This window comes from Henckelia pumila, chromosome 3 (assembly GCF_033568475.1).
Source record: "Henckelia pumila isolate YLH828 chromosome 3, ASM3356847v2, whole genome shotgun sequence".
Lineage (NCBI taxonomy): Eukaryota > Viridiplantae > Streptophyta > Magnoliopsida > Lamiales > Gesneriaceae > Henckelia > Henckelia pumila.
In genome coordinates this window covers 167,425,861-167,441,484 of record NC_133122.1, presented here as the reverse complement: position 1 = coordinate 167,441,484, position 15,624 = coordinate 167,425,861, and the positions used below count along the sequence as shown (strand labels likewise).

The following is a 15,624-nucleotide window of genomic DNA, read 5'->3' as shown; positions in this document are numbered from 1 at the left end:
TCGTCCATCAGTTCCTGGGATATACAACAAGAGCAGAGTTATCTGTTGGTGTCCATAATCTCGTTTCGAGATTCAAGGTAAAAATTTAATTGTTATTTAATTTTTACACGCACAATTTAATCGTAAAGTTTTGATATCCATGATATGGAATCGTTCCATATAAAATTTTAAAACTTCCGCTGCACCGGATATCATTTCTGATTGATCTGAACACCGTTTTCCAACAGTGATATCAAAGCCAGGTTGCTCAGATCAAGCGATTAAATTAATCGATTGTACAAAATTTTTAAGCCTCGGTTTTTTAAACAAAACAAATTTTTAAAAAATTAAATTTTTGACGGGCAAAACACGGGCAGCGATTGTCGCTGCCCGGCCCGAGCCCCTTTTGGGGTGCGGGCTGCCCGAAATCATCCCGGGCGGCCCGGGAAAATTAATTTTATTTTTAATTAAAATTTTAATATGTTAAAATTCTATTTTTGGTCCGATCGAAAATTGTTTTTGATTGGTCCATGAGGCGTCGGATCGAATTGTTCGAGTCCGAAAATTTTAAAATTGATTTTTGGATAAATTTGAATTTTTGGAAAATTTATAGATTTTATCCGTTAAATCAGATTTTATGAAATTAATTATTTTTGGTACAATTGATGATAAGATATGATCTTATGGAAATATTGAGTAAAATATGATTTTATGTATAAAATTGGATGTTATATGTAAAATATGATTTTATTTGATAAAAAGATAAAATATGATTTTGTATGTAAAATAAGATTTTATATATGGAATATGATTTTATCCTTTTTAATTTAATTGCCATTGCATGTTATCCAATAAATTAATTTTGAATTAAATATTATTGGATAAGGATGATCGATTGTCATGACCAATTTTGTAGGTGTATGTTAGGGAATTTACATTTTGTTTTTATTGCTGTTGGATTTATTAATGGGCCTGGTTTATGGCCCAATATGAATTGTCATATGTAATAAAAGTGGATCTGGTTTATGGCCCGTTCCCACCCCTTAAAATGTATCCCCTACTTGTCATAGTTATTTATTGTAAATACATTATACTTAGTGGGAGATGAAGATTTGAAGACGGAGGTGGGCCCAGCAGACAATAAAGACTGAAGAAATATAAATTGGAAGCACAATGTAATAGGATTGCATTGCATACTTGCATATCACCTAGGATTAGACTTAGACTCGTGATTGGCAACCACGGGTCGATTAGTAATGGAATCGATCATCCTAAAATATAATATATGATATTATCGTTGTATGCATGTTTAGACTAAATTGTATGAATCCCGCAAGCATACAAATTTTAAATGATGAGACAAATTTTCAAAATTAAAATCCCTCATTTTAAATATAATTTAAAATTGATATCAAGATAAATAAAGGGAATTTAAATATTGTTTAAATGTTCCTACCTTCCATCAACGATCAATGTATGAGATGCTACCCACGGATACGGTCCGGATCATATTATTGGGGGGCCCGTTCGTCGGAAAGCTGTACATTGGATCGACACATGTTGTAAGTTGGGTGGAACTCCCATGGGATTTGCTCATATTATTAGGGATCCACATGGCAACCATCCATCACAACTTAATATTGATGGGTCATCTTGACGTGTCACAATAAACGGCGTCATATTATTGGGCCCTTATTGGACATGAGGTAAAAACGTGGAGGTTGCTTTGGAAGTAATTGGGCTCTACTTTTTGAAAATTATAGTTGGCTGATATTATTCGGGACTATAGGTTGTCAATTGGATTCCATGTTCCCACTAAAGAAAATGTTTCTCGTTTTCACTAGAGGGTAGTGAAATCGTCAAAATAGTGGGAGTGTAATTCATAAAATGAAATCTCGCCATATTTTATGTCTTAGTAAATTAATTAAACAATCATCGATAATTGTCTGTTTCATCTCAGTATATCATTATGATGAATCTTCGTAATCCACATGTTTCAATTCTCGAACAAAACAAACTTACTGGCGCAAACAATACAGAATGATTCCATAAGTTAAGATTGTCCTAAGTTCGGAAAAGATTTTCTAAGTGTTAGAAAAGGCTTCTCCGAAAACAGCCCCGGCTGATGTAACTGCCGAAAGGTTGGCCGAACTAGAGAAATGGTTGGACCATGATCTCAAAGCCAAATGTTACATGCAAAATTGGACAAGTCTAAACAAGTTTGCCATCACTGCAAGAAACTCGGTCATTGGAAACGTAACTGCAAGGAATACCTCGAGCAGTTGCGAACTGCAAAGGGTATGTTTTACATTGAAATAAATGTTTTTCTTAATACTACTTCTTGGGTATTGGATACCAGATGTAGATCTCACATTTGCAATGAGTTGCAAATGATGACAAGAAGTAATAGGCTAAGGATGGGTGAGAACCAGTCAAGGCTCGGGAATGGTTCCAGAGTTAAATCCATAGCTATGGGAAATATTTGTTTAAATTTTGCAAACCAATTTTAAGTTGTATTATGAGAAAGATATTTTTATTTGTGCCAAAGATTTCATTAAAACATTATTTCTATTTCTATGCTTGATAGAGATGGATTTTCTTGTAATTTTGTGAATGGAATTTGCAATATTTACAAGAATGAATGTTTGATTTGAAGTGGACAATTTAAAAAGGATCTATATAACTTAAAATTAAAAGACGTTCCAATTAATTATGTTGATAAACCGGTGACAACGAACAAAAGAAAAATCGATAGTCAAAACCCGGCAAACCTTTGGCATGCTAGGCTAGGTCATATTTCATCAAGGAGGATGAACAAGCTAGTGGGAGAGGGCATGTTTTATATGTCTGATATTAACTCTCTATCTACTTGTGAGTCCTGCCTGAAAAGAAAAATGACTAAATCTCCTTTCAAAGGAAAAACTGAGCGTAGTCAAAATCTATTGGATTTGATCCATACGGATGTTTGTGGACCATTTAGTATTGGTACAAAATTTGGTCACACCTACTTCATTACCTTTACTGATGATTATTCAAGATATGGGTATTTATATTTAATGAAATATAAGTCTGAAGCATTTGAAAAGTTCAAAGAATTCAAGGCTGAAGTAGAAAACAAGCTAGGTAAAAGTATTAAAGCACTTCGATCGGATCGAGGTGGAGAATACTTAAGTGCCGAGTTTTTGGAATATCTGAAAGAGAATGGGATTCTCTCTCAGTGGACTCCTCCTATGACACCTCAGCTGAATGGTGTATCGGAGCGTCGTAATCGAACTTTGTTGGACATGGTTCGATCAATGATGAGCTTCACTGAGCTTCCACCTTCGTTTTGGGGCTACGCGCTTGAAACGGCGGTGTTGTTGTTGAACAACGTCCACACCAAAGCAGTGGATAAAACACCATACGAGTTATGGAATGGCAAAACTCCTAAGTATTCGTACTTGAGGATTTGGGGATGTCCAGCTTACGTGAAGCAAACAGTGGGAGATAAGTTGGATAGTCGATCCACCTTATGTTATTTTGTAGGGTATCCGAAGAATTCAATCGGATATTATTTCTATCATCCTACTAAAACAAAAGTGTTTGTTTTAAGGAATGCCACCTTCTTGGAGAAGGAGTTCTTATTGGATAAGAAAGGCGAGATGATGGAACTCGAAAAAATTCGAGAAGAACCCGAAATACAAAATAATGATCCCATACCTCAAGAATCTTCAGAGGACACGCCTATACCTATAAGATCCGAGAGGACTTCTAGACCTCTTATTCGATATGGTCTTCTTCTTGAAGGGGATCAAGATGAACCCGACGTTGGATGTGATCCAAGAAACTTCAAGGAAGCAATTTCTGATACGGATTCAAATTTATGGCTTGAAGCTATGCAGTCGGAAATAGATTCGATGCATACAAACCAAGTTTGGTCTTTAGTAGATCCTCCCGATGGAATTGTTCCAATAGGGTGTAAATGGATCTACAAGAGAAAGCTTGGGCCTGATGGTAAGGTATTGACCTACAAGGCACGATTGGTGGCGAAAGGTTATACTCAAAGACAAGGAGTTGACTATGATGAAACCTTTTCACCAGTTGCAATGTTCAAGTCCATAAGAATCCTTATTGCCATAGCTGCTTGGTATGACTATGAGATATGGCAAATGGATGTGAAGACTGCATTTCTTAATGGAAACATTAAGGAAGAGATCTATATGACGTAGCCTGAGGGATACACATCCATGGGAAGCGAGCATAAGGTATGCAAGCTTCAGAGATCAATCTATGGTCTCAAACAAGCATCAAGAAGTTGGAACCAGAAATTTGATAAAACAATAAAGGATTTTGGTTTCATCAAGAACCCGGAGGAACCGTGCGTGTACAAGAAAGTAGTTAAGGATGCTGTGACATTCTTAGTACTTTATGTTGATGACATCCTACTCCTTGGGAATGACGTAGGGATGTTGCAGTCAACAAAGATATGGTTATCAGGTAGATTCTCGATGAAGGATTTGGGTGAGGCATCCTATATTCTAGGGATACAGATCTATAGAGATAGATCTAAGAGAATGATAGGACTCACTCAAGAAACCTACATCGACACTATATTGAAAAGGTTTTCAATGGATGGGTCCAAGAGAGGACATCTACCTATGTGTCATGGAGTTTCTCTATCCAAGTCCATGTGTCCCAAGACTGATGAAGAGATAGAGAAAATGACACATGTACCATATGCGTCAGCCATAGGTAGTATCATGTATGGGATGATATCTACCAGACCGGATGTAGCATTTGCTCTGAGTGTCACGAGCAAATATCAAGCCAATCCCGGTCAAATGCATTGGAAAGCCGTGAAGGACATTTTTAAGTACTTACGAAGGACCAAGAATATGTTCATGGTATATGGAGGAAGAGAACTGAAATTGGAAGGCTATACCGACTCTAGCTTCCAAAGTGACATGGATGACTCGAAGTCAACCTCTGGATTTGTGTTCATGCTCAATGGCGGTGCTGTCTCTTGGAAGAGTTCCAAGCAGGACACCACAGCGGATTCCACCACTGAGGCAGAATACATTGCGGCATCAGCTGCTGCTAAAGAGGCCGTTTGGATGAGGAATTTCGTCCAAGAGTTGGGCATCATTCCTGAAGTTGTTGGTCCAGTCCCGGTGTACTGTGACAACATGGGTGCCGTTTCTCAGGCAAAGGAACCAAGGTCTCATCAAAGATCCAAACACGTACTGAGGAAATACCACATCATCCGGGAGATCGTGGAAAGAGGAGACATCACTGTCAAGAGAGTGGCCTCTGCAGACAATATCGCTGATCCACTTACTAAGCCCTTGTCAGGACCATTATTTGACAAACATCGCGAAGCAATGGGACTGCGTAGTATGACTAGTTGGCTTTAGGGCAAGTGGGAGATTGAAAGAGTGGGTGCCCGGTGAGCCAACTTGTGGCTAAGGGCTTTTATGACTCTATGTATAAACAATCTTTTGTTTAATATAATTTACACTTTTATAATGGCGTTTACTTTATCTTTTATCATATTATTATGTTGTGACATACTACAAGATGTTTAGATGAAGACCTTGAATATACTATAGTGTATGTAAGATGTGGTGGCACATGTGGATGGCTATCATGAAACACATCTTATAGTCACTGTGTATTCTAAACAGTTCCTAGTCGATTGAGCCGTCCGTTAATAAGGATAAGGATCGCTCGAGATTGAGACTAGCATTTGCGATGCCGAGTATCACGTTTCATTGGTATGGAACATAGAGATGTTCAAAGCATGCAAATGGATATTCATACGATGATTGAACGAACTACCCTATCCGGACTTTCCAAGTGGTTATCACTTATCGAGTGGATAAAGTTCGCGGTTTTGGTTGTACACCATTAGTCCTTACTACTTGAAACATCATTGAGACTCTATATGCTAGTACTGTACTTTGACTCGTTTACCGACTCTATTGGGGTCATCAGGTGTCGGGATTGGGTACAGTTATGACACATATAGGAGTCGATGCTTTGTTGTCAAGGATTCACCACATACTTGCTAGTATGGATATCATATGCAATATGAGGAGATATTAGTGTGACGAATCTCTGGCCAGAGTACATGATGTGTTTTAAGAAATGGTTTCTTAGTAGCACATGCGATGTCACTATTTGATCTTCAAGATGCATTGCATAGTTATCGAATCTCGAACGACTCTCGATTTACCAATAGTTGTTGATTCGATCGGGATATATGGATGAAGGGACCGTACTGTACGCTAACCAAAATCTATTGGTTCTTGCAGGCACTATCAGTGATACCTAGGGAATCATGGGGCGATGTTACTAGGCGCTCTTACCATGATTCGATGGGCAAGTCGGAAATTGTTGTTCCGAGTCACAAGGAGTTGTGAGCCCACGGCTGGCTGTATCCCTGAACCATTAAGGGTCATACAAGTAATGGATTTTTAATCCCCGTTGAGATAATTAAATTTAAAGAGTTAAATTTAGTGAATAAAGAAGTGGGACTTCTTATTTAAGAGTAGAGGGAGTAAGATTTCCTAAAATGACATAGTGATGGACATTTTTGGAAACCACTGAATTCGGATTCAAAAAATTTATCTTGACTTTAAAAGATGCAGAAATGGTTTCTGTGCACATTGGTGAAATTGGTTTATCAATCTGAGTCACGATGAATTTTATATTAATTTTTGAACATGCGGGCTTTGCTTGTCAGGCTTGAACTTATGACTAATGGGCCCTAAGCTATTAGCAGCGCACATTATAAATAAGTTATTGCAGTACAGAAATTATACAACAGAGGTCACAAAATTTTCGAAAACCCTAGCTGTTCTCTCTAGGTGTGGCCGCCCCCTCTCCTCTCTCTGTTCGAAAATTCCAACCTGTGAATTTCGAATTTTTAGTCTGGTTTAACAGATCAAATCTGTTATTTCTCTTCGTAGAAACTTCTGATAGACTTTCTAGTGCACTCTATCAGAGGGATTAAACTTCTGTTCGTGGATCTGATTGAAGAATTGTTCGTCCATCAGTTCCTGGGATATACAACAAGAGCAGAGTTATCTGTTGGTGTCCATAATCTCGTTTCGAGATTCAAGGTAAAAATTTAATTGTTATTTAATTTTTACACGCACAATTTAATCGTAAAGTTTTGATACCCATGATATGGAATCGTTTCATATAAAATTTTAAAACTTCCGCTGCACCGGGTATCAATTCTGATTGATCTGAACACCGTTTTCCAACAAGTTTGATCTTTCGTTTGATTGTTTCCATTTGGATGAGTTGTTTGAGATCTTTTGTTGATGATTTTAGGCTTGGAATTGGCTAGAACCAGAGCAGCGGGCATGGGAAGTTTTCTGCCTAGGCAACGCTCGAGCTGCGTTTTTTTGCAGCCCAAGCGTAGTCCAACTCGAGGGCTGGACTTTTGGCCACGCTCGAGCGGCGAGATTCAACCGCTCAAGCGCACCCCTTTTAAAATTTTTTTTAACTCTTTGGCTCTTTGATCGATGATTGTTTGATTATGTTTTCCTTAGATGATTATGAATCTTGGTTGTAATACCCAGAAAATTCATAAGTCCATTCACGGTTTATTTAATGAATTTTAATAGATTTAAGTTATTTATTGTATTATTCATGATTTATTAAAGGAATTTTAAATGAATTTTATGTTATTGTATTTTATTATTTAAGATTTAAAGTTTACTCTCAATTAAATAATTTTATGTGTTGTGTAAATGATTTAAAAGTTGATGTTTCAGGTATTAAAATATATGTTTAGTTTTTGTATTAAATGATTTTATTAGAATTGATTTTGGATTGACAATACAAGTCTAGCCTACGAACGATATCGTAGAAAATAATTCTACGAGTATTTTGAGTATAATATTGCTATGATTTTATTTTAATGATCGGGAGGAGGAAATCTCATTAGTCGAGTTTGAGATGTGTTGGACTGACTACGTTTTAAGTAGTCAACACACGCGTTGTATTAAATTTAGCATTCCCTACTTATCTACTCCCTACCCCATCCTTAATACCCCTTGTCCCCTTGACTCTTTCCCCTCCCATCATTCTTCACATTTCTTTTCTTTCCTTTATCATTCTTCTCCTTTCCTCCTTTGTTTCTTCCCCTGCGGTTCTACAAGATTTAGAAATTCAAAGCTTTGTATCTCGTTCATCTCGTGGTTAGCTCGTTACCAAGAATTCGGATCAACTCAATCTTTGGTTAAGGCAAGCTTTTAAACAAGTATTTTAAGATTTTGAAACCCATTCAAGATTATAATTATTTTAATATAAAAATTTATGTTGATGTGCATGTTTTAATGGTTTATGATTTTGAAGAAGCATGAAATTAGTATCAAGTTATGAATTGTCAAAATTGTGAAGCGTGGTCGTTCTTGACAAGTTTTTGATAGATGTGTAGAAAATAATGAGTCTTTAAAGATTATGATCTTATTGAAAGTTTTAAAGGTGAGAAATTGTTGTTTAATTGAAAGAAAATGAATTTTTGAGATTTTGAAGAAGTTGAGCAATTCTGATGGTAGTTACGGTTTAAAGTTTCTGAAGCAAAATCATTTAAAATCTTAGTGTTTGAAGTTCCCATGTTCAATTACAAAAAAATGAGTTTTGATTATTTATGTAGTTAGGATTTTGGGTAAAAGAAGTTTATGTTTGAAGTTTGAAGTGTTGAAGTTGTGTTCGGTGGCACCGGATTACCGATAATTGTTATGATTTTGAGGATACAAATTAGTGTAGTAATCCAAATGATATGAGGCCAATTCCATTTGAGAAATAACTTATTTATCTACAACTTTCATGTTTTGAGTTTTGTCAAAATCATTATGGAAGATTGGCCAAAATTGCCCCGAAGTTTGTTGAGTTGTTTGAATTTCTGGTAGTGACACATCTCGGGAGAATGGGCATAACTTTTTTTTGCAAAATTTAATTGAGGTGCGGTTTTCGGCATTAGAAATCCAAGATCAAGTCTACAACTTTCATGTTTACCACTGTTCCAAATTCCAAACGCAAAATATAGTTTCAATGCCTGCAACATGCTTCTCCAGAACAGGTCTCGCTCGAGCGAGAGTTAATGCCGCTCGAGCGAGGATGGTTCTGTCCCAAAAATATTTCCATGAATTTTTTTAAGTTCTAAATGCATGTTTATAATGTATTAAGGTGTTTTAAGTATGTTTAAGAGTTCCTATGCAAAAAATTTCAAGTTTTACGTCAAGAACGAAAAGAACGACTTACGTGGACCGATTATGTTATGTGATGCATGTGCATGTTTAAGTTTCATTCATGAAACCTATGTTCAATATGAAAGTATGATTTTCATTATCTATGACATGCATGAAGTTATTGAGTAAAGTTGTATGTTCACGAAATGAAAGTGATGACGGAAGTTACGATGAAACAATGACGTTTCATAATGAATGAAATGATATGATGAATGATAAGTTATGATGAAATGAAAGATGATGAAGCATGATATGACATGTTAATGTATGAAAACGCTTTTGATGTCTTATGTGTCTTTGTGGTGGCAAACACGGGATTGGTTGTCACGCCCCGAGATCGGAACGTAGCATCGGCGTTGTTAACAATTTTAAATCGTAAAACAACAAGCCTTGTAGTGTAAAAATAGCCTTCAACCAGTCTTTTACAAATCCATAAACGTCTTTACAATATCAAAACATAACAGTAGCGGAAACGAAATATAAAAGATAATAAAACTAGTAAGACTGCTAGCATTTTCATCATTCTAGACTTGATCACCAACCCCAGAAAGTGTGTTGCTCATCATCATCCAATTGCTCTTCGGTATCTGGGAAGGGAAGTAAGGGGGATGAGTGTTTTGGGAAACACTCAGCAAGAGGGGGCCAATCGTACATGCAAAAGTTGAATATACATATATATAGGAGTTCAAAGGGAGCATGTTCCAACACATGTCGCAACATAAATCAAGACAAGGCAAAACTTGAAACTGAGCATCAATACATATCATGAATGGAACATAAACTTAGACATAGCACTGTTATTCATCTCGTTAATCATGGCTACTGATCAGTCCCTAATTTTTACTCCTCTAAGGGGGCGAGGCCATAAACGGTTATTATAACCCACCGCATCAGGGCCATATAATATCTTATCATGTTTTCAGAATTCTTTACCACTTCTTAAGTCGATTTCTAACAGTGCATAACAAGGAGTTTCATGGAATAACTTGTACATAATTCAAAGACATATGAAACAAGAGATGTACGATTGAACTTTCACAAACAAGATCATGAACGTTTTTAAAACATATATAGGTATAAGCCCTCTTACAGTATTCGATTTATAACAAATCGTGCAGAAGTTTGAGTTGCTCGGTTCTGGACAGAAAATGCGGTTCCCTGATCAACTTTGGCACTGCTTCTTAGATCAACCTCGGTCAGCTTCTTGGCTTAGCCTTGCTGTAGATGATTGCTTGAAACTGGAACAAGAAGTATGCTCGAATTTGGACAGAGTTTCTGCTCCAACCTTGACAGAAATTCTGCTCAATACTTGGACAGAAGTCTGCAAGAATTATGCTGCTTCGAATGACAGAGCTGAAACCCGAAATATGGAGTGGTGGTGCTCGAATTTTGTGTGATTTCCTTGGGGTTTCTGCCACTATTTATAGGAAAAAAATCAACAGGTGAAGGGTCTCCTCATTCATGACCAATAATGTTCATTAACAGCCATGGTTCCTCATTATTTCAGCTGTTACAACCTCTTGGTTTCTAGCTGTTGCAATCCTTGGCTGATACATGCAACATTAATCTGCATACTCAATGTGGCTGTTACAATTCCTGCCTATGACAAAAACGTGGCTTCACATTCCTCCCACCTTGGAAGAAGTTTCGTCCTCGAAACTTGGATTGACTTGTTCTTCAAATAGGAATGGATACAGGTTGCGCATATTCTCTTCCAATTCCCAAGTGGCTTCCTATTCCGTGTGATTAGACCACTGAATTTTCACGTATGGAATGGTTCTTCTTCTCAAGACTTGATCCTTGGTATCCACTATTCGTATTGGAATCTCTTCATACTTGAGCTCCTTATTTAGATTCCCTTCAATTACCAGAGGTTCAATTTCAAGGACATGACTGGGATCTGGGATGTACCTTCTTAATTGAGAAACATGGAAAACATTGTGAATCCTTGACATATCTGGTGGTAAGGCCAGTCTATATGCCAAGGTTCCTACTTTGTCCAAAATCTCGAATGGTCCGACATATCTGGGATTCAATTTTCCAGTTTTACCAAATCGAACAACTCCTTTCATGGGTGAGATTTTTACATACGCTTTTTCACCTACTTCAAATTCCAACGGTCGTCTCTTCATATCAGCCCAACTATTTTGTCGATCTTGAGCAGCTTTGAGTCTTTCCTTGATGATGGTTACTTTTTCTACCGTTTCTTGAACTAGTTCAGGTCCCGTTATGGTTTTCTCTCCTACTTCATCCCAGTATAAAGGTGAGCGACACTTCCTCCCATATAATGCTTCGTATGGTGCCATACCAATACTGCTGTGGTAACTATTGTTGTAAGCAAACTCGATTAAAGGCAAGTGTTCACTCCAGTTTCCACTAAAGTCTAGAGCACAATCCCTTAGCATGTCCTCCAATGTTTGGATCGTTCTCTCTGTTTGGCCATCAGTTTGAGGGTGATAAGCCGTACTGAGAGTGACCTTGGTTCCCATGACATTCTGAAAGCTTTTCCAAAATCTGGATGCAAACCTCGGGTCTCTATCTGACAAAATACTAGCAGGTACGCCATGTAATCTTACGACATTGTCCATGTACAGAGTAGCTAGTTTATCCAGGTTGTAATTCATGCGGACCGGTAGGAAATGCGCTGTCTTTGTAAGTCTGCCTACAATTACCCATATTCCGTCATGACTCTGCCGTGACTTGGGTAAGCCGACAACAAAATCCATAGAAATGTGATCCCACTTCCATTCTGGAATTTCCAACGGTTTAAGTAATCCTCCAGGTCGTTGATGTTCAGCTTTAACTTTCTGACAGACCTGACATCTAGACACAAACTCAGCAACATCCTTTTTCATTCCATTCCACCAAAAGTTTCCTTTTAAATCTCGATACATCTTGGTGCTGCCGGGGTGGATTGAAAATTTTGATTTGTGTGCTTCAGACATTACCTCATGACGAAGATTATCAATGTCGGGTACACACAATCGTCCTTTCATCCACATAACTCCATTGGAATCTATTTCAAGATTTGGTGCCTTTCCTTCTCCTGATTGCTCCCTGAATTTTGCTAAAGAAGGATCGTGGCTCTGTTTCAACTTGACTGTTTCTCGAAGACATGGTTGTGCTGAGAGTGAGGCTAAGATTACCTTACCCATGTTCTTCCGACTTAGAGCATCAGCTACCTTATTTGCTTTTCCAGGGTGATAGCTTATTGTCAAGTCATAATCCTTCAATAGTTCAATCCACCTTCTTTGTCTCATATTCAACTCTTTTTGAGTAAACAAGTACTTGAGACTTTGATGATCAGTAAATATTTCACACTTTGCACCGTAAAGATAATGTCTCCAAATCTTTAGTGCAAAGACCACTGCGGCTAATTCAAGGTCATGCGTGGGGTAGTTTTGCTCATACGGCTTCAGTTGTCTTGATGCATATGCAATTACCCTACCTTCTTGCATGAGTACACATCCCAACCCTCCTTTTGATGCATCACTGTATATGGTAAAATCTTTACCTTCCATTGGTAAAATCAACACTGGAGTGGATGCCAATTTTTCTTTCAAGGTTTGAAAGCTCTTCTCACACAATTCATCCCAGATGAATTTAGAGTTCTTTTGTGTAAGTTTGGTGAGAGGTATAGCTATTGAGGAAAATCCTTCCACAAACTTCCGATAATAGCCAGCCAGACCTAGAAAACTCCGAACTTCAATTACCGTTTTTGGTCTATTCCAGTCCATGACTGCCTCCACTTTCTTGGGATCCACAGACACTCCATCTTTGGATATAATATGGCCCAAGAAGGTGACGCTCTTTAGCCAAAATTCACACTTCTTGAATTTGGCATAGAGTTATTTCTCTCTCAGCGTTTGAAGAGTGAGCCGGAGATGCTCTTTGTGGTCTTCTTCACTTGGTGAATATACGAGGATGTCGTCAATAAACACCACCACAAACTTGTCGAGGAACGGCTTGAAAACTCTATTCATGAGATCCATGAACGATGCTGGTGCGTTGGTTAGTCCAAAAGGCATTACCATGAACTTGTAATGGCCATACCTTGTCCGAAAAGCAGTTTTCGGAACATCTTCTGTCTTGACTTTCAACTGGTGATAGCCTGACCTTAGATCTAGCTTGGAAAAGACTGTTGCTCCTTTGAGTTGGTCAAACAGATCATCAATTCTTGGAAGAGGATACTTGTTCTTGATTGTGATTTTATTGAGTTCTCTGTAGTCAATACACAATCTCATACTCCCATCTTTCTTCTTTACAAACAGGACCGGGGCTCCCCAAGGAGATGCACTTGGTCGTATCTGCTTTTTATCCAACAATTCTTGGAGTTGCTCCTTTAATTCTTTCAACTCTGCTGGAGCCATTCGGTATGGTGCTTTCGAGATCGGTGCAGCACCAGGTACCAGATTAATTTCAAATTCCACTTCGCGGTCGGGAATTACCCCAGGAAGTTCTTCAGGAAACACATCCAGAAATTCTTGAATTACCGGAATATCTTCTAATGAACGTGTAACTTCTTCCTTTACCTTGCCTACCACTGCTAGGTATACTTCTTCGCCACTTTTCATAGCTTTTCACGTTTGAGAAGCAGATAAAAGAGACTTCTGATCCTTGAATTTGCCATGATAAATGACTTCGTCGTGATTTGCAGTTCTCAATTTGACATTCTTCATGCGACAATCTACTAAAGCATGGTTATTTGCTAGCCAATCCATTCCTAAAATGGCATCAAATTCTACCATGGGGAGCTGAATGAGTTCAGCTTGAAATACGTGTTCACTGATGTTAATTACACAATCTCTATGAACCCTATGTGTTTCAATTGTTTTGCTAGTAGGAGTTGCTACTCTAAAAGGTTCCTCAAGTATCTCAGGAGTAAGTCCTAACTTCTTAGCAAACCTCTTAGATATAAATGAATGCGTAGCACCACAATCAAACAGCACATAAGCAGAAGTTTTGTTGATTAGGATGGTACCTGCTACAACGTCATTTGCATTCTCAACTTCCTCTTGGGTTATGGCAAAAACTCGGGCATTCGGCTTGTTCTCCTTTGGTTTATTCGGAGTTGAACTACCTTTTGCCTCAGTTTCTTTCCTCTTGTTTTCTGGGCAATCTGCAATGCGGTGCCCAGTCTTCCCACATCCAAAACAGGCGCCAGTTGCTCTGCGGCATTCTCCGAAGTGTTTAAATCCACAAGTACTACATGGTTTGATTTCTTGATTACTTGGTTTGGAAGGAGTGCTCTTGTTTGTTCCAGTAAACTGATATGGTTTCTTGAATGGCTGTTTTCCTGTTGAAGATTGCCCCACAAGTGGTCTCTTGTTCGTGTTCTCGTCTTCCCTTCGCTTGATATCGGTCTCAGCTCGAATTGCAGCTCCCATTAAATCAGCGAAACTTGTGGCATGGTATACTGCTAAAGCTGTCTGAATACGACTGCTCAAACCTCTTTTGAAATGGTGCATCTTCAAGATATCATCAGCCATGATAGTGGGAACATACGTTCCGAGTGAATTGAATTTTGAAGTGTATTCAACCACTGACATATCCTGAGTCTGAGTGAAATTTTCAAATTCACTCAATTTCTGCAATTTAACCTCGGCTGGATAGTACTGTTTCAAGAACGTATCCTTAAATTGTTGCCATGTGATTGGACCAGCTGCTATCATAGGTGGTGAAATTGCCTCCCACCACTTGGCGGCCTTTTCTTCCAAGAAGGGTGTTACTACATCCACCTTGAACTCATCAGGGATCTCGAGTAGGCGGAGTTGAGTCTCGATATTCTTGAGCCAAAATATTGGCCAACCTCAAGATCTGGATCTCCTTTGAAGGTTTGGGCTCGATTCTTTCTCAGTGACTCGTAATGATACTTCACCCCATGCACCTGTGGTACTGCCTGTGGTGGTGGATTGCCATTTACAGGCGTGTTTCCCAACCCTTGAAGGGTGTTAGCCACAATGGCTGCTATAGCTGCCAAGTCAGCATGATTTAGGCCTAACCCTTGCGGTGGCGGTGGAGGAGGAGGGTTTCCTTCATTGTTGTTGTTGCGGTTTCTATAGCGTGGGTTACGATTGTTGCGTACTGGTCTCTCGTCCATTGTCCTACATACGTAAAAGTTTCTAAGATTCTGATAGATTTATAGATTAGAAAAATAACTTAACAAGTTGAATACATAGATAAACAAAATACCATTCATTGAATTTCAGAATAACAACCGAATAACAACTGATAGTTTTGGAATTGAAAGCAACAACTGATTTGGAAATAAGTGACAAGAAAACATAGCTGAATAAAAACTAATGCATCCATACTAATCTAAGTCTATAACTTCTCCATCCCCCAGAACATCGGCGGCCACCTCCTCAACCTCAATCTCTTCCGGATCCTCCTCAGGTTC

At 38.3% G+C, this 15,624-nt stretch overlaps 1 protein-coding gene across 1 annotated transcript; it reads right to left on the bottom strand.

The window, feature by feature from the left end:
- Positions 1–13,804: 13,804 nt before the first annotated feature.
- Positions 13,805–15,324, bottom strand: LOC140889911 (uncharacterized). The gene is made up of 2 exons (XM_073297655.1): positions 15,112–15,324; positions 13,805–15,010 (listed from the first exon to the last, which is right to left on the bottom strand). The coding sequence occupies exons 1-2, from the start codon at positions 15,322–15,324 to the stop codon at positions 13,805–13,807; spliced, it is 1,419 nt and encodes a 472-aa protein (XP_073153756.1).
- Positions 15,325–15,624: the final 300 nt, after the last annotated feature.

Excerpts from the sequence above, each read along its gene's own strand:
- LOC140889911 (XM_073297655.1), bottom strand. The coding sequence starts at position 15,324 with ATGGACGAGAGACCAGTACGCAACAATCGTAACCCACGCTATAGAAAC. Across the intron at positions 15,011-15,111 it reads CACCACAGGCAGTACCACAG|AATATCGAGACTCAACTCCG; the intron begins GTGCATGGGGTG and ends TTTTGGCTCAAG.